The 25,551-nt window shown below is 47.1% G+C and overlaps 4 protein-coding genes and 1 pseudogene across 4 annotated transcripts; all 5 read left to right on the top strand.

Annotated features, from left to right (window-relative positions):
- Nucleotides 1-1,134: 1,134 nt before the first annotated feature.
- On the top strand, nucleotides 1,135-20,052 carry LOC134752475 (uncharacterized; annotated as a pseudogene).
- Nucleotides 20,053-20,427: 375 nt separating this feature from the next.
- LOC134752471 (histone H4) lies at nucleotides 20,428-20,739 on the top strand. Its single transcript, XM_063688165.1, has one exon. It carries the CDS (start codon nucleotides 20,428-20,430, stop codon nucleotides 20,737-20,739), a length of 312 nt encoding a protein of 103 aa, XP_063544235.1.
- Nucleotides 20,740-22,438: 1,699 nt separating this feature from the next.
- Nucleotides 22,439-23,119, top strand: LOC134752470 (late histone H1-like). Its single transcript, XM_063688164.1, has one exon. The coding sequence runs from the start codon at nucleotides 22,439-22,441 to the stop codon at nucleotides 23,117-23,119; it is 681 nt and encodes a 226-aa protein (XP_063544234.1).
- Nucleotides 23,120-23,915: 796 nt separating this feature from the next.
- LOC134752469 (histone H2A) lies at nucleotides 23,916-24,290 on the top strand. The gene has a single exon (XM_063688163.1). The coding sequence runs from the start codon at nucleotides 23,916-23,918 to the stop codon at nucleotides 24,288-24,290; it is 375 nt and encodes a 124-aa protein (XP_063544233.1).
- An 832-nt stretch (nucleotides 24,291-25,122) lies between these two features.
- Nucleotides 25,123-25,500, top strand: LOC134752468 (histone H2B). The gene has a single exon (XM_063688162.1). It carries the CDS (start codon nucleotides 25,123-25,125, stop codon nucleotides 25,498-25,500), a length of 378 nt encoding a protein of 125 aa, XP_063544232.1.
- Nucleotides 25,501-25,551: the final 51 nt, after the last annotated feature.

Below are 25,551 nucleotides of genomic sequence, written 5' to 3'. Positions count from 1 at the left end.
CCCCGCGCCCTGAAAGGATTTACCGCCTGCTGCAGGATGCATCAGATGCTCTAGGGCACTGGTGTAAACTGTGGAGGGTGGAAATTAATCCTGAAAAGAGTGTGGGGATTGTTTTCTCCCGTACCTCCACTTATGCTAAAATGATGCTAAAAATTCCCAACATTACCCTCTGCGGTCAACCCATACCCTGGAAGCCAGACATAAAATATTTAGGTGTAACTTTAGACAAAAGGCTAAATTTCAAAAAACACATACGTACAGTCAGAAACCGTGCTCTATTTTACCTGGGTCGCCTTCACTCGCTCATGACGAGGAATAGTGGCATGTCAGTCAGAAACAAATTACACATTTATAAAATTGCGATACGGACCGTGTTCTCGTACTCGGCGGTCGCTTTTGCTCAAAGTTCAAAAAGCTCAATAAATAGTCTACAAACGCTCCAAAACAAATTTTTGAGAAAAATTATGGGAGCCCCCTGGTATGTAAAAAACAGAGACTTACACAGGGACCTCCACATCCAAACTGTGGCCCAACATTTTAAAGTCCTGAGTCAGCGTTATTTCGACAAAGCCTCGAATCATAAAAATGATCTGATAAGGCATGCCTCGGTGTACACTCCTGAGATTCCTCCCAGGAAACGTGTACGTAGGCCGAGGCATGTACTATTAGATCCCGATGACGAGATAACGCTGGCTCAGATCAAAGAGCTCGCAATAGATAAAGCCTTGGCAGAGCAGCGTGGTAAATCATTCAAATCATTCAAGACTAAAAAAAGAAAACCATCCTCATATTTTTCAACCCGCCCAGTTTGGGAAAATAGACGTAAAGTAGTTCAAGACACACAGGGCCCTCTGCCCTAGGACTTAGGGTCTTTTTTATTGTCATAAAATACAGCTCTCCATAACAAATTTCAATTTAAGTTTATATAACGCCATAGTTTTCTTTTGTTATTTTGTTACCTACTCTCCTCTATTCATATCTCTGTCATCTTTCATTCTTCCATACTCTCTCTCTCTCTTTCCTTTCCTCTTGGCAGTATCGCGGCCCTTCAGGCCGTGACTCTGATCTCACTCACACCACAAACTGTAACTGGCCCCAGGAGAGGCCAAACAGTGTAGCCAAAAAACAAAAAAAAAAAAAAAAAAAAAAAACTGCCCAACCTAGCCTCGTCAGTCTTTCTACAACACCTCTACACTTAACATCTTATTAACCCTAAAATAAGTGTTCTTACTAACCCTCACACTAACCCGGTAACATGGTGGTGGTATTTCTGAGGTAATTGGCAGCGGTAGCTTCACTTCGGTCAGCGCGTTCCAGTCTTCGGCGTACGAGCTTCAAGAAAAACAGTCTACGCTCAACAATTATGGTCCTTCGATAGCCGGATAAAGAACAAAGAAACAAGTACGCGCTGAGTGTTGAGAATTTCTCCACTCAGATAGAAGAAAGAACAAAGAAACAAGTACGCGCTGAGTGTCGAGATTTTTCTCCACTCAGATAGAAAAAAGAAGCTTGAAAAACGAACGCGCTGAGCCTTGAAGTACGCTTCGGCTCAGACCCTTACCCAATTACCCCTCCATACCCCACCAAACCGGCTTGCCGGTCGGACCGTGCTGTGTTGTAGGTTTTCCTCCACTCACGCGTCCTGGCAACTTTCGTTGCATGTGTCACATGGTGATGCCATCACACTGCTTTCGAACGCTCTAGGCATTGCACTTTGTCATTGCGGGAGATTCAGTGCACCGAGGGATTTACGCTTAGGGGCACTGACGTTGCGCTCTGTGGCGTCAGGGCATAGGTGTTAGGCAGGTAAATTTGTATATAGTTAGGGACCCCCGCGTATGTGTCAAGAAAGAAGAAGATGTCTACGAAGAGTACGAGAAATCTTCGACCGCGCGCTAAGGGCCCGCCTGCCCCCGCGCCCACAGAGACCCCTACCCCCTCGTCCGGCAAGACCACGTCTACCGAGACACATACATGGAGCAAAGGCTCCACCGGCAACCAAGTGAATAGCGGTGGAGAGATAGACAACAATTCGGTACACTCGAACGCATTCGAAGATACGGTAGTAGAACGCAGTAGGTCGAATACGCTAGTAAATAAAGACCCCGTGGTCGCGCCGCCGCCGCCGCGGGCGCCGTCTGTTCGTGGATCAATCAGAGGTCGCGAATCGGTAAATAGGGATCGTGATAGTCAATTATCGGTGCTCATGGCCGAGCTCGAGGTTCATAAAGCCGCTCTAGTTGTCGCTCAGAAGCAGTCCGATACTGCCAAATTAAAGCTGCAGATCGCCGAATTGGAGGCGAATTCTGACAGAGGCAGTACCGTGGCTGACGAGTCTGAACGGCGTACTAGGAATTGGGTAGGACAACAGTGTAGGCCGCAGGAGCACGACGTCGCGATCGTGAATAGTAAAATTCCCTTGCCGAAGGAGACAGCGCCGCCGCCGCGCGCCGCCGCCATTGAGCGGGGTACTAGTAGGCCGCAACCGCGTTATTTAGAGGTGCCACACGGCAGTTATGCACCTATCTACCATAAGCCGCCCGAGTTACCCTCATTCGGAGGAGATATAACCGAATGGATTTCATTTAGGGCAGAGTTCGAGGACACGTCTCCCATGTTTAGTGCCGTCAATAACGTAAGTCGTATTAGGCGCGCGCTCAAAGGCGAGGCTCGGACCGCCGTGAAATCAATAATGTACACAGTTCAGGACCCGTACGAAATTATGGAGGCGCTAGAACGGCAATTCGGCGACCCGGAGGAAATTGTGTTAACGGAGTTGCATAATATAAAACGTATGCCGCGCTTGTCAGAAGACAACGCGAACATAGCTTCCTTCGCCGCACATATTGCGAATGCCGTCGCAACCATACGTTCGCTGCGACAAGAGCAGTACTTACACGCGCCTGAACTTGTAAACAAAATCGTGGACAAACTTAATCTGATTGTGCGTTACGAATGGGCAAAATATAGGCAGTCTAATAGTCAAACTCCCGGTCTAGTTGCATTATCGGAGTTTTTGAACGAAATTAGCACTGCAGCCAAACGCGTCAACCGACATAGGCCGTCGAACAGATTGCGGAACACAGTAAACACGGTATCTTTTGAGCACGACCCTAGGCGAGCAAGCAGTTCTCGCGATAGGCGTCGCGCCCCCGCGTTTTCCCGCGATCCTAGCACGGAGTCGGAATCAGATTCCCACGATCATTACGTACGCGAAGCGCCGCGTAGTAATAAACCCGCTATCGCGCAAGTTAAGCCTCGCGATAGTAACAAAAAAAAACCCGCGTCGACCGGAGCTAAGCCCAAACAACCGACATCGTCCGTCCCTGTCTCGCGCAGCACGTGCGCCGTTTGCCAGAACGGCCACGAGCACAAAGTTAGCGCGTGTCGTAAATTTTTAGCGGCGACGATTCCTGAACGGTGGGACTTAGCAAAGGGCGCTAGATTATGCTATAGGTGCTTAAACGCGGCTCACCGTAAGTTCAAGTGCAAGTACATCGCGTGCGGAGTTAACCAATGCGAAGCCGGACATCATAAGCTATTACACGGACTGAACGCGGCCGCGCCCGCGAACGATAATAGTACTCCGGCGGCAGCGGTTAATAATATTAGGCTCCCGCAAACGTACCTCAAAGTCATGCCTGTAGAGGTGTCGGGACCGCTAGGTACCGTACAAACCCTCGCGCTGTTAGACGAAGGCGCGGCTATGACTTTGATGCTTCACGAAACGGCCGATAAACTCGCGCCTCGCGTAAAAGGCGAAACTTTGGAAATAGAAGGCATAGGCGGCGTAGTCAGAAATCCAGATTCGTATACGTTACGAGTCGCAATACGGGGTTTTTGTAGCCGACACATGGAAATGATGGAGGTAATCACGATTGGCGATATTGGCATAGGAATGCAGGGCGTACCACGTGACGTAGTCGACAAGTGCGAACACTTGACTAAAATCGCGGACGAATTAAGTTACCCGACCGGCATACCTACCATCGTGATAGGACAAGATAATTGGCACCTCATCATTTCTCGGCAAATTTTAGAGGGCCCGCCTGAGCTTCCTATTGCTAGCCTAACTAGACTGGGCTGGGTTTTACACGGCCCAGATAGAACGCGCCGCGCCGCGGTAAATTTTGTAGGGCACGCACGGCCTAAAACCGCGGACGACGAGGCTTTAGAGCTAATGAAACGGCATTTTGACATAGAATCATTAGGCGTTTCACAAAAGCTACCTCGGGCCGATCCCGACCAGCGCGCGCTAGACTTACTGAAAACCACCTGTGTAAAAATACCGGGGGAGAATAGGTATCGAGCGGGCTTATTATGGCGGACAGACGACGAAAAGCTCCCAGATAACCGAGCGCAAGCATTAAAACGGCTGTACAGTCTAGAACGAAAACTAGACCGAGATGCAACGTTAAAGGCCGAATATGCAAAGCATATGGCTAACTTGCTTGACAAGGGTTACGCGGAGAAAATGGAGTCGCCGCCCCCCCTCGATGCGCCCCGGGTGTGGTACTTAGCGCATTTCCCAACTTTTCACCCGCAACGCGGCAAAATGAGATTAGTGTGGGACGCGGCCGCCACGGCCTACGGACGGTCGCTCAATAGCGCGCTTTTGGCCGGCCCCGACTTATTAGAGTCACTCTTTGGCGTACTAGTGCGTTTCCGCGAGGGTAAAATCGCGGTAATAGCGGACGTCAAAGAAATGTTTTTACAGATCGAGATAATTGAGCAAGATCGCGATGCGTTACGTTTCGTTTGGCGGGGGGAGGACCGCACCTCTCCACCACAAGAATACAGAATGAAGCGGCTTATATTTGGATCGGCAGCGTCGCCGACAACCGCGCTATACGTCAAAAACGAAAACGCAAGAACGCATAGCGAACAATTTCCGATCGCAGCTGAAAAAACAATAAAAAATACGTACATGGACGACATGTTGATCGCGCTCGATACGTCCGAGGACGACGCCAGGCGCATAGTAAACGAGGTTTACGAATTAAATATGCGCGCGTCATTCGAGCTTCGCGGGTTCGCTTCGAATCATCCTGCGGTTATTGCTGACGTAGTTAACAGTAAAGAGGAAACGTCATTGTTAGGCGCTAGCGAGAGCGAACGTACGTTAGGTTTGAAATGGAATCACAAGCGTGACACCTTAGGTTTCAACGTAAACTTTCGCAACACGCCCGAGGACGTACTTAACGGTCAGAAATTACCCACAAAACGACAGGTTACGAGTAGTGCGATGTCAATATTCGATCCGATCGGATACGTAAGCCCCATATCCGTCTTAGGCAAGGCATTAATGCAGGAGATATGGCGCACCGGAATCGGATGGGACTCGCCCATACCCGTCTCGCTCGCACCCGCATGGCGATCGTTCATAGATAACGTACAACAATTACGGGACTTGGAAATTCCGCGACACGTGCCCGCATTTAATAGGGAGGCATATATGCATGTTTTTTGCGACGCAAGTGAAAAAATATATGCCGCGGCCGTGTACCTAGTCAGCGTCAACCCCGAGGGGACTAGAACGTCCGCATTAGTGGCCGCAAAGGCCCGAGTGTCACCTCTCCGGGTAGTTAGTATTCCACGAATGGAATTACAGAGCTGCGTACTAGCGACTAGGTTAGCGGAGACCATAGTCAAAGAGTCAGACTACGTAATAAAGGACAAGTATTTTTGGTCTGACTCCAAAACGGCACTCACGTGGATACGGTCGGACCCACGTAGGTACAAAACGTTCGTCGCACATAGGTTAGCGGAAATCGAGAACACTACCACCCCCGCCAACTGGCGCTGGGTGCCTAGTGCAGCTAACGTAGCTGACGACGCGACGCGCGGTATACCTACGCAATTTGGAGCGAACCACCGATGGTTCATAGGGCCCGATTTCATACGTAAAAGCGAGGAGCATTGGCCGACAGAGAAAACGCCCGCGCCCGTCGCCGATACGGGCGAAGAACGCGTTAACAAGCTCGTATGCTCGGTAGGCGCCGCGAAAAATAAGTTTGAGTACCTGCCGGAGGTATTTAGGTTCTCAAAGTTCGTACGCTTAGTCCGCGCCACCGCTAAAACACTGGTTGCCGCCGAGGTTTTTAAAGCCGCATTGCTTAAAAAGAAACCAGACACAGACATAAATAAGGGGCATTTGAACTTAGCAGAGATATTGCTTATACGCCGGAGTCAACATGAAGCCTTTCCAGAGGAAATCAAGTTAATGGAAACTGGACGGCCGATTCCGAAGAAATCGCCACTCCATAAAATCGCAGTAAAACTCGACAAAAATGGAGTCATCGTGCTGAACGCCAGAATAGATAAAGATGTACACATACCCGTTCTACACGCTAAAGAAGATTTCGTCAAGCTGCTAATACATCATTTTCATGCTCTCTACAATCACGGCAACCACTCAACAGTGATAAACGAGCTGAAACAGAGATATTATATTATCGGTCTGCGCGGTAGCATTCGTTATATAACGAATAAGTGCCAATGGTGTCGGACCTATAAGGGGACCACACTCAAGGTTCCTGTAGGCGACTTACCACCAGAGAGGCTCCAGGCGAATCAACCGCCATTTACCGCCGCAGCCGTAGATTTATTTGGCCCAATGAATATTACGATAGGCCGCCGCCGCGAGAAAAGATGGGGCGTATTATATACTTGCCTCACTACCCGAGCTGTGCACTTAGAGCTTGCCGCCTCACTTTCGGCATCCTCTATGATACTCTCACTGCGCAGAATGATAGCTCGGCGCGGCACGCCTACCGTTCTGTACTCCGACAACGCAACTAACTTCTACGGAGCAGAACGAGAAATTGCAGAGGCCAAGAAAACGCTGCCAGACAGTCTAAAGCCATTCCTGACTGAACGAGCGATCATCTGGAAAAAGATACCGCCTGGCAACCCTTCCGCCGGCGGTGCATGGGAACGACTCGTGGGCAGCGTGAAAACTGCACTGAAAGCTACACTAAAAGAGAGAGCACCTCATGAAGAAGTTCTACATACGCTGCTTCTAGAAGCCGAGCACGTAGTGAACTCCAGACCACTGACACCTGTGAATCCAGACCTAGATGTCGAGGCTCTGACGCCGAACCATTTTCTCATCGGCCGGTCGAGCGCAATGGCACCGCTGGGCGTCTTCACAGACAAAGATATGTCACTGTCGTCATGGAAGACAGCGCAGAACTTAGCCGATCACTTTTGGAGGCGCTGGCAAAAAGAATACAGACCCAGCCTCCTCCCTCGGCCCAGTGCTCACCAGAACGTGCGGAAGCTAAATATAGGCGACATCGTCATCGTAGCGGACAGCTCTATGCCACGAGGAACATGGCCTAGAGGCGAAATCGCACAACTCTTTCCCGGCCCTGATGGCCACGTAAGAGTAGCCATTGTTCGCACCCGAGCGGGTGAAGTCCGTCGTCCAGTTTCCCGGCTTATACCTATATACTCCACGAATGGAGACGGTGTTGGCACACGCGGGGGAGATTGTCGTATATAGCTTTTAAGATATTTTTATTGTACGTTTTGTGATTCTCTAATTTTGTGTTTTATTATTGTGTAACTTTCTATGTCTTGTAATCATTGTGTGTTTATGTTTTTATTTTTATATTTCGTGCATAGTTATAAGAATCAATGTCCCACAATAAATATTACCTATTCCCTAACTTTGTAAAATAGCGTAAGCTGATTGGCCAACAAATGGATACTGACTCTGCACAACACACCCACGTGACACAGTGGGCGGGGCGCGGTCGCGCTCTCATATAAATATGACTGCCCAACCTAGCCTCGTCAGTCTTTCTACAACACCTCTACACTTAACATCTTATTAACCCTAAAATAAGTGTTCTTACTAACCCTCACACTAACCCGGTAACATGGTGGTGGTATTTCTGAGGTAATTGGCAGCGGTAGCTTCACTTCGGTCAGCGCGTTCCAGTCTTCGGCGTACGAGCTTCAAGAAAAACAGTCTACGCTCAACAACGCCATTTACATCTACAAGGTGCTCAAGCAGGTCCACCCCGACACCGGTATCTCCAGCAAGGCCATGTCGATCATGAACTCTTTCGTGAACGACATCTTCGAGCGCATCGCCGCCGAGGCCTCCCGCCTCGCTCACTACAACAAGAGGTCCACCATCACCAGCAGGGAGGTGCAGACATCCGTGAGGCTCTTGCTGCCCGGTGAGCTCGCCAAGCACGCCGTCAGTGAAGGCACCAAGGCCGTCACCAAGTACACCAGCTCCAAGTAAGCGCGTCCGTCGTTCCTCGTATGCTATCTGTCTTCTCAATACACTTTTAGTGTAATGGGTTTAGGTAGTTCGTATTGCGACACGACACGCTGCGAGAGTGTGGTTTGTACAACAACCAAAAAGGCCCTTTTCAGGGCCACAAATACGTTCTGAATATATAATATAAGAAGTTTCTAGATAGCCGTGCATACGGTGTCAATCGGTAGATTAATATCAATTACACACATTATCAACACGAAAGCTGTGTCAACATGTAAGGGTATTAAATAAGGAATCAACAATAATAACACATACGCTTAGTGTATGCATATATCTAATACTAGATATGTGTAACGTGAGACGTTATGGATATTAATTTAAATTTAGGTTAGGTTTTTATAAAACATAAAGTTATGTTAGGTTTCGCGGAGTTAGGTTAGGTTTTGAATGACATTATAAAAAAAAGTTAGGTTTGATCGAGTTAGGTTAGGTTAGGTTAGGTTTTGAGTGACAAAAAAAAACCTAACCTAACTTTGACCTAACTCGATCAAACCTAACTCCGCGAAACCTAACATAACCTGACATTATAAAAAAAAAGTTAGGTTTGATCGAGTTAGGTTAGGTTAGGTTAGGTTTTGAGTGACAAAAAAAAACCTAACCTAACTTTGACCTAACCTAACCTAACTCGATCAAACCTAACTCCGCGAAACCTAACATAACCTGACATTATAAAAAAAAAAGTTAGGTTTGATCGAGTTAGGTTAGGTTTTGTATGACAAAAAAAAAAAAAAAAAAAAAACCTAACCTAACTTTGACCTAACCTAACCTAACCTAACCTAACTCGATCAAACCTAACTCCGCGAAACCTAACATAACCTGACCTAACTAGATTGAACCGGCGATCGAGGCGAATTTAGATAGCGATGACTGTTATTTAAATGAAATATATGTATGTATGTATGTATGTATTTATTTTATTTATTTATTTATTAATTAATATTAATATTCAATAATATTATTGTTATTCTAATCAGAAATTTTGTGTTGGTGAGAAAGGAAGAGGGGCGAGGGGGACGTGTATGTGAATTTTATAGCCCTCTCGCTCACACGGACACTAACCCCGTCCCTTTCCGACCAGCCAGCACGTATAAATAGCGTCTCGCTGGCGAAAAATCGCTTATTCCCTCTCGTGACTCGTTAACGTAACGTACACGCACGCGTATTATTATTATTGACAATGGCCCGTACCAAGCAGACCGCTCGTAAATCCACCGGTGGTAAAGCGCCCCGCAAACAGCTCGCCACCAAGGCGGCCCGCAAGAGCGCGCCCGCCACCGGCGGCGTCAAGAAGCCCCATCGTTACAGGCCCGGCACCGTCGCCCTCCGTGAGATCCGTCGCTACCAGAAGAGCACTGAGCTTCTGATCCGCAAGCTGCCCTTCCAGCGTCTGGTGCGTGAGATCGCTCAGGACTTCAAGACCGATCTGCGCTTCCAGAGCTCTGCCGTTATGGCTCTCCAGGAGGCCAGCGAGGCTTACCTCGTCGGTCTCTTCGAGGACACCAACCTGTGCGCTATCCACGCCAAGCGTGTGACCATCATGCCCAAGGACATCCAGCTGGCTCGCAGGATCCGCGGTGAACGTGCCTAAACCACCACGTTTATACTGGCACGGAGCAACATCACAGGACGCAGTCTGCGCGAACGCATACGGTTACGTTACGCGTTTTGCGTCTGGACGTGCGAACGTGACGCTTCTGTCAGTCATATATCAAAAGGCCCTTTTCAGGGCCACACATGATTCTAAAATTCACAATTGTTTCTTTGAACAAACACTTGCGTAGATAAATCGATCACTGCATGGTCATTACAAAAAATAAATAAATAAATATATAAATTTAATTTACACATAACCAACCGTACACAAAATGTACGGAGGTATATATGAAATTTAACTACGATACACGAAATACTACTATACTGTAAGGATTATTTAAGAAAGAACTTATTTCCTATCCTATAATAATAGGAGTTAACACACTAATATATTGGAAAGTAAATTAAAATCGTCACGTGACTCTCATATTAAGCGCTATTTTAAGACATCAAATTTTATTATATCGACAAAATTATTACCACTGATTGAATGCTTACAAAAATATTAGAGGAGAAGAATCCTTCACAAGAGGATCTAATCCGTAAGCCGACCACCGTTTTTATAGTATATATTATGCCCTACGTTCAGGTATCCAAAATTTATTTAAATATCATATAATATGAAATTATTTATCAATAGGTATATATAATATTATATTTCTTTAGATATATGAAAAGTAAGTCAAATAATAATGCTCTGATATATCTTACCCCGTCCCCCTTCGCCCCGCAATAGGGTAAAACGTATAAATAGCGGCAAAATGATGGCTAGCTAGCTATTCCACTCGTGTCGACGCGCGGCGCAAGTCGTGTGTTGAGTATTCCGTTCGAGAAGTCTAATCTCTACTACAACAAGTCGCAATGACCGGTCGCGGTAAGGGAGGTAAAGGTCTGGGGAAAGGAGGAGCCAAGCGCCACAGGAAGGTGCTCCGTGATAACATCCAGGGTATCACCAAGCCCGCCATCCGTCGTCTCGCCCGCAGAGGTGGCGTCAAGCGTATCTCCGGCCTGATCTACGAGGAGACCCGCGGTGTTCTCAAGGTGTTCCTCGAGAACGTGATCCGTGACGCGGTCACCTACACCGAGCACGCCAAGAGGAAGACCGTCACCGCCATGGACGTCGTCTACGCTCTGAAGCGTCAAGGCCGCACCCTCTACGGTTTCGGAGGTTAAGCGCTGCACTGTCAGCGTCGTCGCGCGCGATATCGTGTAATATATACTAACGTGGGTATTACCGTATCGCGCAGACGCAAATACAAAAAGGCCCTTTTCAGGGCCGCAAATAATTCTATGATACGATTACGATAAAAAGTTTCTGTAGCGACACAGACGGACAAACAAACTATCAATCGATCTCTACCCATCCTATGTTATCCAAAATATCTATCTATTATAACTACTAATAGTCTAGTATCATCGTAGGTACGTACATTTATTACAATTACTTACTTACCCGGCACCGCGCAACACTTCTAACTTCTACAGCGTCCAGCTCGTAAGCATCGCTTGTGCTAAGTATCTATTGATACCGGAGGAAGCGAAACAATCCAAAATTGAACCACGAGCGGTACATACAAAAAAAATTCACCACACCAACCCGAAGAAGAAGAAGAAAATATTAATTAACTGGTAAGATATTTTTCTTTTTTACTTTACCCGCGAACCTCACCTGACCTGTGAGTGATCTGCTACTGATAACGACGACTAGTCGATGAACTGACCAATTAGATAAAGGATTCGCAAATAGTGCACAAAACAGACAGGGACACCCAACATCCCCGCACCCACTCACCTCACTTTACAAAAAAGAAAAAAAAAAAAAAAAAAAAAAAGTATATAAACACAGGTTTTAGACTTCTCGTGTTCCTATGATGATGAATACATAATATTTAGGTACTTACATATAATATATACATATCAACCTAAACAGATTTTTATGTCAAAATAATTTATATCGTTTGTTCCAATATCAACATTCAGATAATATCATACGTTAAATTATTATAAATAAATAAATACGCCGGACCAAAAACTAAATAAATCTAAACGACGACCTACACGAGACTCTTACCTACTACGATGCCCGCACGCACGCTCAGAGTGTCGCGCTGTATGATCCTCGTAGAAGAGAGTTTAACTATACGAATTATAATAATATTCATTAATACGATATCTTAATGTATAATATAACATGACATAATTATTTAAATTTAATATAAAGTACCTATCCCGTTTTACGTCGGTACCGGCAGAGAGCAAACCACTGAACGTAGGCAATGCAATCCAAGTCGCGGTACGGCTGTTTTACGACAGTGAAGACAACAAGTCAAAATAACATTATAAATATAATTTTCTAATGTTGTTATTGTGTCACATCTATCTATGGTATCTTCGAATTTAACTGGAGGACACATAATAGTTATAGATGTGATTTTAATTAAGAAAAATCACTTTTTAAACTGACCCGAGGTGTCCGCAACCTATAATACCAAAAGTAAAGTTCTCCCATTCGTTTATCGGCGTTCCAAATCCTAAAACTTCTATTAAAATACGTATATCAATTCATAAAGAATGTATATGTGCAATTTTATTATAATCATTATAATATAATTCACTATAAATTTAGTTTAATCATAAACGAGTAAGTGAAAACTTGGAAGTGTTATTACGAGAAAACGTCCCGCGACATAAGGGTCTGCGTTACGGTTAAGCCGGAGTATATATAAAAAGTGGCGCCCCCAATAAGCCGTGTTTAGTACTCGCCAGCGCAGCGCTCCGCTTACACGCGTCCGCTGTATTCTCTTTGCGCAGTTTGTGCGATTTACTAGTTTACTTTAATTATATTTACTTACTTGACGATTAATAAATAAATATGGCCGACACCGCAGTTGCTGCCGACGCTCCCGCCCCGGCGACGCCCGCGAAGAAGCCTAAGGCGTCCGCCTCCGCTGGCGCTAAGAAGCCTAAGGCGAAACCCACCCACCCTAAGACGTCCGAGATGGTTAACAGCGCCATCAAGGAGTTGAAGGAGAGAAGCGGTTCGTCCCTGCAGGCTATCAAGAAGTACATCGCCGCCCAGTACAAGGTCGACGCCGAGAAGCTGGCCCCTTTCATCAGAAAATATCTGAAGAGCGCAGTCGAATCCGGCGCACTCATTCAGACCAAAGGCAAGGGCGCGTCCGGCTCCTTCAAACTGGAGTCGAAGTCATCATCGGCCGGCAAGAAGCCCGCCGCGGCCAAGAAATCTAGCGCCGCTAAATCTTCAGCCGCCGCTAAGAAGCCCGCCGCGGCTAAGCCCGCTAAGGCGAAGAAGGCCGCTGCGTCCCCGGCCAAGCCTAAGGCCGCCACGAAGGACAAGAAGGCCGCCGCCGCCAAGAAGAAGCCCGCCGCGAAGAAACCTTCCACCCCCGCCAAGGGCAAGAGCGCCGCCGCGCCTAAGGCCAAGAAGACCGCGAAGCCGCCGACCAAGAAGCCTAAAGCTCCCAAGCCCAAGAAGGCCGCGGCCGCTCCCAAAGCGAAGCCCGCCGCCAAGAAGGCTGCCTCGAAGAAGTAAGAAGACTGCGCCACATTGTCGTCGTCGTACTTACATCGGCCGTGATGGTGGAGGATATGTCGATTGTCGTCGCTATATATCGTATATACGACGACGTGTCGCCTGTTCACACGCCTCTCGTCATACGCCTGTGCGCGTTAAACGCACATCAAAAAGCCCTTTTCAGGGCTAACAAATTTATTCAAAGGTTCATATCGCCTCTGTTTCATTGCAATAAGCACAACACACATACACGAGTCGATCGATCGCAATCAATATTAGAATAAAGGTATATAAAATAAAATAAAATAAAATAAAATAAAAGTCAATCTCAAATCGAGTCTTATGGCAAAAGTCTCAAGATTATTGATGATATTGATGAGATCTCACTGATAAGACTGATTAGGTTAGGTTTTCATGAATACTTACACAGAATATTTTCTTATCGATGGTGAATGATAAATATAACTGTATTATTTGAAGTCTTACATTTACAACAACAACAACAACTACATAAATATAAGTATATAATTTACGGAATATTTTGTTAATTGTGTTATTTTTATTAGTTAGTTATACTTTGATGTATAAATTGAAATGTTTTTATTTTATATTTCTAATTTGCGCTCTTGCACGCGACTCGTTGATTGGTCGATCGGGCTCGTGTTATGTCGGCTCGTTGTATCCCCACTATCAGCGTACACCGTGAACGTATAAAATAAAGGCAACTACTAAAAAAAAGCGTATACACTCGCAAGCAAGCAATCGTGCTCTCGTTTCGTGTGTGTGTAAACTAAACTTAAATCTCTCTTTAAACATGTCTGGACGCGGTAAAGGTGGCAAGGTTAAGGGAAAGGCAAAGTCCCGTTCTAACCGTGCCGGACTTCAGTTCCCCGTCGGTCGTATCCACAGGCTTCTACGCAAGGGCAACTACGCCGAGCGCGTCGGTGCCGGTGCCCCGGTGTACCTAGCCGCCGTCATGGAGTACCTGGCCGCTGAGGTTCTCGAGTTGGCAGGCAACGCCGCTCGCGACAACAAGAAGACCAGGATCATCCCTAGGCATCTCCAGCTGGCGATCCGCAACGACGAGGAGTTGAACAAGCTCCTCTCCGGTGTGACCATCGCCCAGGGTGGTGTGCTGCCTAACATTCAGGCCGTGCTCCTGCCCAAGAAGACCGAGAAGAAGGCTTAAGTGTACTCACTTCTCATCAGGCTACATCTATAGCGGTAACACCCGGCGATTGGTGAATGTGGCCTCTGTTATATTCCCGCCCGAGTGACCGTTACAAAAGGCCCTTTTCAGGGCCACAATATGATTCTGTGATAACGTTGTAAGTTTCATGGCATAACGCATACGTGTACGATGTCATTCGATCGATCAATATAATTATATCATATACATATATATGAACGATGAATATCGATTAATTATAATATAATTACGGTAAGTAGATAATTCTGAATTCTAATGAGATTATTTTTCTGATTGCAAAACACATCACTACACACGTCTCTAAATGAGAGACTTGAGACTTCGTCGTCAAGAAGTATAATAAATAAACGACAAATAAAGGTAATGTGATGGCTCAGAGCTATTACTTGCTCATCTACAGCAGTCTGTCACTGTAACAACAACAACAATAGTAAATAAACATAAAGCTATACATTTAATTAATATAATTGTTATCCGCCTACGGTTTTGAACAAAACTGATGATGGTATAATCGATGGTACGGCATATGATGTTCATAATTTTTTTTTTTTTTTTTTTTTTGATATATTTTATAATCAAAATAATAATACCTATATGTAAGTAATATCAATACGCGCTTGCTCTCACTCCCCACCATGCCGACCGACGATACTAATGATGCACGAACGCTATTGGTCGAGATACCGCGAGCGCGACGCTCGATCTTTAATCCCCTATTTACCGTTCTCCGCTTTAACAAAATGAGCGCAACAACGACAAAATTTTTATTCCCAGTTCGGCTATCGTACTGTAAGCATCTAACTATATCACAATGCCACCCAAGACTAGCGGTAAGGCCGCCAAGAAATCCGGCAAGGCCCAGAAGAACATCTCCAAGTCGGACTCGAAGAAAAAGAAGAAGCATAAGCGCAAGGAGAGCTACGCCATTTACATCTACAAGGTGCTCAAGCAGGTCCACCCCGACACCGGTATCTCCAGCAAGGCCATGTCGATCATGAACTCTTTCGTGAACGACATCTTCGAGCGCATCGCCGCCGAGGCCTCCCGCCTCGCTCACTACAACAAGAGGTCCACCATCACCAGCAGGGAGGTGCAGACATCCGTGAGGCTCTTGCTGCCCGGTGAGCTCGCCAAGCACGCCGTCAGTGAAGGCACCAAGGCCGTCACCAAGTACACCAGCTCCAAGTAAGCGCGTCCGTCGTTCCTCGTATGCTATCTGTCTTCTCAATACACTTTTAGTGTAATGGGTTTAGGTAGTTCGTATTGCGACACGACACGCTGCGAGAGTGTGGTTTGTACAACAACCAAAAAGGCCCTTTTCAGGGCCACAAATACGTTCTGAATATATAATATAAGAAGTTTCTAGATAGCCGTGCATACGGTGTCAATCGGTAGATTAATATCAATTACACACATTATCAACACGAAAGCTGTGTCAACATGTAAGGGTATTAAATAAGGAATCAACAATAATAACACATACGCTTAGTGTATGCATATATCTAATACTAGATATGTGTAACGTGAGACGTTATGGATATTAATTTAAATTTAGGTTAGGTTTTTATAAAACATAAAGTTATGTTAGGTTTCGCGGAGTTAGGTTAGGTTTTGAATGACATTATAAAAAAAAGTTAGGTTTGATCGAGTTAGGTTAGGTTAGGTTAGGTTTTGAGTGACAAAAAAAAACCTAACCTAACTTTGACCTAACTCGATCAAACCTAACTCCGCGAAACCTAACATAACCTGACATTATAAAAAAAAAGTTAGGTTTGATCGAGTTAGGTTAGGTTAGGTTAGGTTTTGAGTGACAAAAAAAAACCTAACCTAACTTTGACCTAACCTAACCTAACTCGATCAAACCTAACTCCGCGAAACCTAACATAACCTGACATTATAAAAAAAAAAGTTAGGTTTGATCGAGTTAGGTTAGGTTTTGTATGACAAAAAAAAAAAAAAAAAAAAAACCTAACCTAACTTTGACCTAACCTAACCTAACCTAACCTAACTCGATCAAACCTAACTCCGCGAAACCTAACATAACCTGACCTAACTAGATTGAACCGGCGATCGAGGCGAATTTAGATAGCGATGACTGTTATTTAAATGAAATATATGTATGTATGTATGTATGTATTTATTTTATTTATTTATTTATTAATTAATATTAATATTCAATAATATTATTGTTATTCTAATCAGAAATTTTGTGTTGGTGAGAAAGGAAGAGGGGCGAGGGGGACGTGTATGTGAATTTTATAGCCCTCTCGCTCACACGGACACTAACCCCGTCCCTTTCCGACCAGCCAGCACGTATAAATAGCGTCTCGCTGGCGAAAAATCGCTTAGGATTGCCAACGGTACCCACCTGCACGGACGCACCCTACTCGCGCACCAGCTAATTCGTTCGTGTTTTTTCCTACGGAAAAAATAGGCGAATCGCGCCCGGCCCCGCCGGAGGGGACTACCAGCGTCTCCACTGAACCCTGCAGCCGCGAGGACCCGAACATGGACCTCGGCCGGCAGTAAAGCGTCGCAAGTGGACCCAAAGAAGATGAAGCCGCGCCGGGAAAACTCGCGACGGTCCCCCCTCGTCCCCGCGGATGAGGTGGGTAGATCGGAACGGGATGTTTCCGGCATACCCGCACGAAACCCGCCTACGGAAACTGACCCCCCCGCTCACACGGGACGGGTAGGTAGTACGAAAAGCGGGTTTTCGCACCCACCCGCACCCACGACACCGCAGCCAGACGCCAAACTCGACGACGAGCTCGCCGAGTTCAGCGACGTCCTGACCCCGACACCCGCCGACGGCTCCCCGGAGCCGTGGCAAGCGGCCGACGCGGCCCCGGGAAGCACCTTTTCCCCGATTTCACGGGAAGCCCTGTGCCGGCTTACCCCTCGTGAGTTACTGGATCGTGATCGCATCCTGGTGGCTCGCCTGGGGGAGGTCGGCAACATGTCTCCAGCCATGGAGGCGTGGATGGCGGCCTACATCAGGCTGCAAGGGCATGCCCTGGGAGAGGCGGGAAAGCTGCTGCCTGAAGACGCCCCTCTACTCCGCTTCGTGGAGAAGCACCCGGACTTCCTTTCACCTTCGGCAGTGAAGAGGAGACCGGAATGCAGCCCTCCAGAGAAGAGACAACCGAAACGGGTCTGCCAAAACCCGTCCCCGCCTACCGACCCGCGACTCCGCGCCCATACGAGAGCCGCCCTGCAACCCACACCAGGCCCCCACAAGGGCCCTGACAGCGCCACAGCACGCACCGAAGCCCTCAAGCCGGGAGCGTCAACCTCCACGACGGCGCCCACCGCAACGACACCTGCGGGGCCCAGCACCAGCAGCTACGCGAAGGCCGCAGCCCTCCCCTCGGGCGTAGCCAACGCGTGCACAGCAACCACCGGCAGCAAGGCTGCTAACAAAAAAAAAGATACCATCAAAAAAAAAAAAAATAACAGCACCCAAAAAAATAACAATACATGCACTAAAAAGAGCGATAGTGCCAAGCAGCCTTGCGGCGAAAATGATGTGGGTACTCAAAAAAAAAAAAAACTCAAGTACCCACCCATTTTCGCCGAAATTCTCCCCAACTGGCCGAGGGTCCTGGAGGACCTAACGCAAGTACTCGGGACGCCGCCCTTCACTACGCCGATAGGGGAGGGCATACGTTTCGAACCCCGCTCCGAGGAGGAATACCGCATGGTAATTCGCCACCTTTCCAAACTGGAAAAGGAAGCGACCGCTGCCATCAACGAAGCCATGAAGAAGGGAGAGACCTCAGACGTCATCAAGCCGCTTTTCAATGTCTACGGGCTGGAGAGTGAGAAGCGGCTCAAAGTGGCCGTTAGGGGCCTCCCCATCAACACGGCTTCTGAAGAAATCAAGACCGCCCTAGAGAAGCTGGGCCACCCCGTAGAATATGTTAAAGAGATCAACGCGAGAGCGGGACGCCCGGGCTGCATCTACTTTGTCCAGCTCGCGGGGACTGCCCGGGACCACGCGGGCATCTACGGGGTGTCTGAGCTACTCCACCTGAGAGGGATCAAGGTGGAGGCATGGCGCGGGAAGAAGGGGCCCGCGCAGTGCCACCGCTGCCAAGGATTTGGCCACTCATCCCACGGCTGCCACCGACAACTGGCCTGCGTCCGCTGCGCTGAACCGCACTGGGCCGGCCAGTGCACGAGACCACTTGAGATCGAAGCCACATGCAGGAACTGTAGGGGACCGCACCCAGGAAACCACAGGAACTGCCCAGCCTTCAAGAGGGCCTACCGCCTATGGAAGGCCGGGAAGTCTTACTTCTCGGCCCCGTCTCGCCCGGGCCCCATCACCAACGCCACGGTCGCCAAGCCCACGGTGGAAGAGTCGGCGCCTTCAACACTGATGGCGCCGGCAAACCCCCCCACCCAAAGGGGGGTGGTACGACCGCAGCCGGCGAAGGAGCCCGGAACCGCTGCGAAAATGAAGCCCACAATCAAGACTGCCACCATGAAAACAGCGTCAACCCAAACGACGTCTGCCCAGATCCCGTCAACAGCTCCGGCACCAGCCCCCGAAACTGCCGCATGCTCCACGCCGCCGCCAGCACCAGCACCCACCTACTGCACGCCCCCGGATGCCAACGACCCCTTCGACGCCCTCGTCCTAGAGGTCTTAAGCATGCCGGTCGGACCCAGAAGCCCCAGACGCGTCACGCCGCCGCCAGCGCCAGCACCCACCTACCGCACGCCCCCGGCTGCCGACCTCTTCGATGACCTCGTTGCGGTCTTGAGCAGCCCGGATGGACCTAGAAGCCCCAAACTCTAACAACAGGGCCATACGAGCCCGCTAAGATGCCAGCCCACTTTTTGGGCCTCAAGAGACCCGCCCGTTGTAACGGGCGGCGTACAGACACCGCCAAAGATCCAATGTAAGGATGGGAAGGCAATTCGCCCCTCCTTCGGAGGTGCGAAAGAAGCAATGGAAAAAATCGCTTATTCCCTCTCGTGACTCGTTAACGTAACGTACACGCACGCGTATTATTATTATTGACAATGGCCCGTACCAAGCAGACCGCTCGTAAATCCACCGGTGGTAAAGCGCCCCGCAAACAGCTCGCCACCAAGGCGGCCCGCAAGAGCGCGCCCGCCACCGGCGGCGTCAAGAAGCCCCATCGTTACAGGCCCGGCACCGTCGCCCTCCGTGAGATCCGTCGCTACCAGAAGAGCACTGAGCTTCTGATCCGCAAGCTGCCCTTCCAGCGTCTGGTGCGTGAGATCGCTCAGGACTTCAAGACCGATCTGCGCTTCCAGAGCTCTGCCGTTATGGCTCTCCAGGAGGCCAGCGAGGCTTACCTCGTCGGTCTCTTCGAGGACACCAACCTGTGCGCTATCCACGCCAAGCGTGTGACCATCATACCACTTTATTACCACTGATTGAATGCTTACAAAAATATTAGAGGAGAAGAATCCTTCACAAGAGGATCTAATCCGTAAGCCGACCACCGTTTTTATAGTATATATTATGCCCTACGTTCAGGTATCCAAAATTTATTTAAATATCATATAATATGAAATTATTTATCAATAGGTATATATAATATTATATTTCTTTAGATATATGAAAAGTAAGTCAAATAATAATGCTCTGATATATCTTACCCCGTCCCCCTTCGCCCCGCAATAGGGTAAAACGTATAAATAGCGGCAAAATGATGGCTAGCTAGCTATTCCACTCGTGTCGACGCGCGGCGCAAGTCGTGTGTTGAGTATTCCGTTCGAGAAGTCTAATCTCTACTACAACAAGTCGCAATGACCGGTCGCGGTAAGGGAGGTAAAGGTCTGGGGAAAGGAGGAGCCAAGCGCCACAGGAAGGTGCTCCGTGATAACATCCAGGGTATCACCAAGCCCGCCATCCGTCGTCTCGCCCGCAGAGGTGGCGTCAAGCGTATCTCCGGCCTGATCTACGAGGAGACCCGCGGTGTTCTCAAGGTGTTCCTCGAGAACGTGATCCGTGACGCGGTCACCTACACCGAGCACGCCAAGAGGAAGACCGTCACCGCCATGGACGTCGTCTACGCTCTGAAGCGTCAAGGCCGCACCCTCTACGGTTTCGGAGGTTAAGCGCTGCACTGTCAGCGTCGTCGCGCGCGATATCGTGTAATATATACTAACGTGGGTATTACCGTATCGCGCAGACGCAAATACAAAAAGGCCCTTTTCAGGGCCGCAAATAATTCTATGATACGATTACGATAAAAAGTTTCTGTAGCGACACAGACGGACAAACAAACTATCAATCGATCTCTACCCATCCTATGTTATCCAAAATATCTATCTATTATAACTACTAATAGTCTAGTATCATCGTAGGTACGTACATTTATTACAATTACTTACTTACCCGGCACCGCGCAACACTTCTAACTTCTACAGCGTCCAGCTCGTAAGCATCGCTTGTGCTAAGTATCTATTGATACCGGAGGAAGCGAAACAATCCAAAATTGAACCACGAGCGGTACATACAAAAAAAATTCACCACACCAACCCGAAGAAGAAGAAGAAAATATTAATTAACTGGTAAGATATTTTTCTTTTTTACTTTACCCGCGAACCTCACCTGACCTGTGAGTGATCTGCTACTGATAACGACGACTAGTCGATGAACTGACCAATTAGATAAAGGATTCGCAAATAGTGCACAAAACAGACAGGGACACCCAACATCCCCGCACCCACTCACCTCACTTTACAAAAAAGAAAAAAAAAAAAAAAAAAAAAAAGTATATAAACACAGGTTTTAGACTTCTCGTGTTCCTATGATGATGAATACATAATATTTAGGTACTTACATATAATATATACATATCAACCTAAACAGATTTTTATGTCAAAATAATTTATATCGTTTGTTCCAATATCAACATTCAGATAATATCATACGTTAAATTATTATAAATAAATAAATACGCCGGACCAAAAACTAAATAAATCTAAACGACGACCTACACGAGACTCTTACCTACTACGATGCCCGCACGCACGCTCAGAGTGTCGCGCTGTATGATCCTCGTAGAAGAGAGTTTAACTATACGAATTATAATAATATTCATTAATACGATATCTTAATGTATAATATAACATGACATAATTATTTAAATTTAATATAAAGTACCTATCCCGTTTTACGTCGGTACCGGCAGAGAGCAAACCACTGAACGTAGGCAATGCAATCCAAGTCGCGGTACGGCTGTTTTACGACAGTGAAGACAACAAGTCAAAATAACATTATAAATATAATTTTCTAATGTTGTTATTGTGTCACATCTATCTATGGTATCTTCGAATTTAACTGGAGGACACATAATAGTTATAGATGTGATTTTAATTAAGAAAAATCACTTTTTAAACTGACCCGAGGTGTCCGCAACCTATAATACCAAAAGTAAAGTTCTCCCATTCGTTTATCGGCGTTCCAAATCCTAAAACTTCTATTAAAATACGTATATCAATTCATAAAGAATGTATATGTGCAATTTTATTATAATCATTATAATATAATTCACTATAAATTTAGTTTAATCATAAACGAGTAAGTGAAAACTTGGAAGTGTTATTACGAGAAAACGTCCCGCGACATAAGGGTCTGCGTTACGGTTAAGCCGGAGTATATATAAAAAGTGGCGCCCCCAATAAGCCGTGTTTAGTACTCGCCAGCGCAGCGCTCCGCTTACACGCGTCCGCTGTATTCTCTTTGCGCAGTTTGTGCGATTTACTAGTTTACTTTAATTATATTTACTTACTTGACGATTAATAAATAAATATGGCCGACACCGCAGTTGCTGCCGACGCTCCCGCCCCGGCGACGCCCGCGAAGAAGCCTAAGGCGTCCGCCTCCGCTGGCGCTAAGAAGCCTAAGGCGAAACCCACCCACCCTAAGACGTCCGAGATGGTTAACAGCGCCATCAAGGAGTTGAAGGAGAGAAGCGGTTCGTCCCTGCAGGCTATCAAGAAGTACATCGCCGCCCAGTACAAGGTCGACGCCGAGAAGCTGGCCCCTTTCATCAGAAAATATCTGAAGAGCGCAGTCGAATCCGGCGCACTCATTCAGACCAAAGGCAAGGGCGCGTCCGGCTCCTTCAAACTGGAGTCGAAGTCATCATCGGCCGGCAAGAAGCCCGCCGCGGCCAAGAAATCTAGCGCCGCTAAATCTTCAGCCGCCGCTAAGAAGCCCGCCGCGGCTAAGCCCGCTAAGGCGAAGAAGGCCGCTGCGTCCCCGGCCAAGCCTAAGGCCGCCACGAAGGACAAGAAGGCCGCCGCCGCCAAGAAGAAGCCCGCCGCGAAGAAACCTTCCACCCCCGCCAAGGGCAAGAGCGCCGCCGCGCCTAAGGCCAAGAAGACCGCGAAGCCGCCGACCAAGAAGCCTAAAGCTCCCAAGCCCAAGAAGGCCGCGGCCGCTCCCAAAGCGAAGCCCGCCGCCAAGAAGGCTGCCTCGAAGAAGTAAGAAGACTGCGCCACATTGTCGTCGTCGTACTTACATCGGCCGTGATGGTGGAGGATATGTCGATTGTCGTCGCTATATATCGTATATACGACGACGTGTCGCCTGTTCACACGCCTCTCGTCATACGCCTGTGCGCGTTAAACGCACATCAAAAAGCCCTTTTCAGGGCTAACAAATTTATTCAAAGGTTCATATCGCCTCTGTTTCATTGCAATAAGCACAACACACATACACGAGTCGATCGATCGCAATCAATATTAGAATAAAGGTATATAAAATAAAATAAAATAAAATAAAATAAAAGTCAATCTCAAATCGAGTCTTATGGCAAAAGTCTCAAGATTATTGATGATATTGATGAGATCTCACTGATAAGACTGATTAGGTTAGGTTTTCATGAATACTTACACAGAATATTTTCTTATCGATGGTGAATGATAAATATAACTGTATTATTTGAAGTCTTACATTTACAACAACAACAACAACTACATAAATATAAGTATATAATTTACGGAATATTTTGTTAATTGTGTTATTTTTATTAGTTAGTTATACTTTGATGTATAAATTGAAATGTTTTTATTTTATATTTCTAATTTGCGCTCTTGCACGCGACTCGTTGATTGGTCGATCGGGCTCGTGTTATGTCGGCTCGTTGTATCCCCACTATCAGCGTACACCGTGAACGTATAAAATAAAGGCAACTACTAAAAAAAAGCGTATACACTCGCAAGCAAGCAATCGTGCTCTCGTTTCGTGTGTGTGTAAACTAAACTTAAATCTCTCTTTAAACATGTCTGGACGCGGTAAAGGTGGCAAGGTTAAGGGAAAGGCAAAGTCCCGTTCTAACCGTGCCGGACTTCAGTTCCCCGTCGGTCGTATCCACAGGCTTCTACGCAAGGGCAACTACGCCGAGCGCGTCGGTGCCGGTGCCCCGGTGTACCTAGCCGCCGTCATGGAGTACCTGGCCGCTGAGGTTCTCGAGTTGGCAGGCAACGCCGCTCGCGACAACAAGAAGACCAGGATCATCCCTAGGCATCTCCAGCTGGCGATCCGCAACGACGAGGAGTTGAACAAGCTCCTCTCCGGTGTGACCATCGCCCAGGGTGGTGTGCTGCCTAACATTCAGGCCGTGCTCCTGCCCAAGAAGACCGAGAAGAAGGCTTAAGTGTACTCACTTCTCATCAGGCTACATCTATAGCGGTAACACCCGGCGATTGGTGAATGTGGCCTCTGTTATATTCCCGCCCGAGTGACCGTTACAAAAGGCCCTTTTCAGGGCCACAATATGATTCTGTGATAACGTTGTAAGTTTCATGGCATAACGCATACGTGTACGATGTCATTCGATCGATCAATATAATTATATCATATACATATATATGAACGATGAATATCGATTAATTATAATATAATTACGGTAAGTAGATAATTCTGAATTCTAATGAGATTATTTTTCTGATTGCAAAACACATCACTACACACGTCTCTAAATGAGAGACTTGAGACTTCGTCGTCAAGAAGTATAATAAATAAACGACAAATAAAGGTAATGTGATGGCTCAGAGCTATTACTTGCTCATCTACAGCAGTCTGTCACTGTAACAACAACAACAATAGTAAATAAACATAAAGCTATACATTTAATTAATATAATTGTTATCCGCCTACGGTTTTGAACAAAACTGATGATGGTATAATCGATGGTACGGCATATGATGTTCATAATTTTTTTTTTTTTTTTTTTTTTGATATATTTTATAATCAAAATAATAATACCTATATGTAAGTAATATCAATACGCGCTTGCTCTCACTCCCCACCATGCCGACCGACGATACTAATGATGCACGAACGCTATTGGTCGAGATACCGCGAGCGCGACGCTCGATCTTTAATCCCCTATTTACCGTTCTCCGCTTTAACAAAATGAGCGCAACAACGACAAAATTTTTATTCCCAGTTCGGCTATCGTACTGTAAGCATCTAACTATATCACAATGCCACCCAAGACTAGCGGTAAGGCCGCCAAGAAATCCGGCAAGGCCCAGAAGAACATCTCCAAGTCGGACTCGAAGAAAAAGAAGAAGCATAAGCGCAAGGAGAGCTACGCCATTTACATCTACAAGGTGCTCAAGCAGGTCCACCCCGACACCGGTATCTCCAGCAAGGCCATGTCGATCATGAACTCTTTCGTGAACGACATCTTCGAGCGCATCGCCGCCGAGGCCTCCCGCCTCGCTCACTACAACAAGAGGTCCACCATCACCAGCAGGGAGGTGCAGACATCCGTGAGGCTCTTGCTGCCCGGTGAGCTCGCCAAGCACGCCGTCAGTGAAGGCACCAAGGCCGTCACCAAGTACACCAGCTCCAAGTAAGCGCGTCCGTCGTTCCTCGTATGCTATCTGTCTTCTCAATACACTTTTAGT

Source organism: Cydia strobilella, chromosome 24, assembly GCF_947568885.1.
Source record: "Cydia strobilella chromosome 24, ilCydStro3.1, whole genome shotgun sequence".
Taxonomy (NCBI): domain Eukaryota; kingdom Metazoa; phylum Arthropoda; class Insecta; order Lepidoptera; family Tortricidae; genus Cydia; species Cydia strobilella.
Note: the sequence above shows the minus strand (reverse complement) of the source record. Positions and strands in the feature narration are given on the sequence as shown.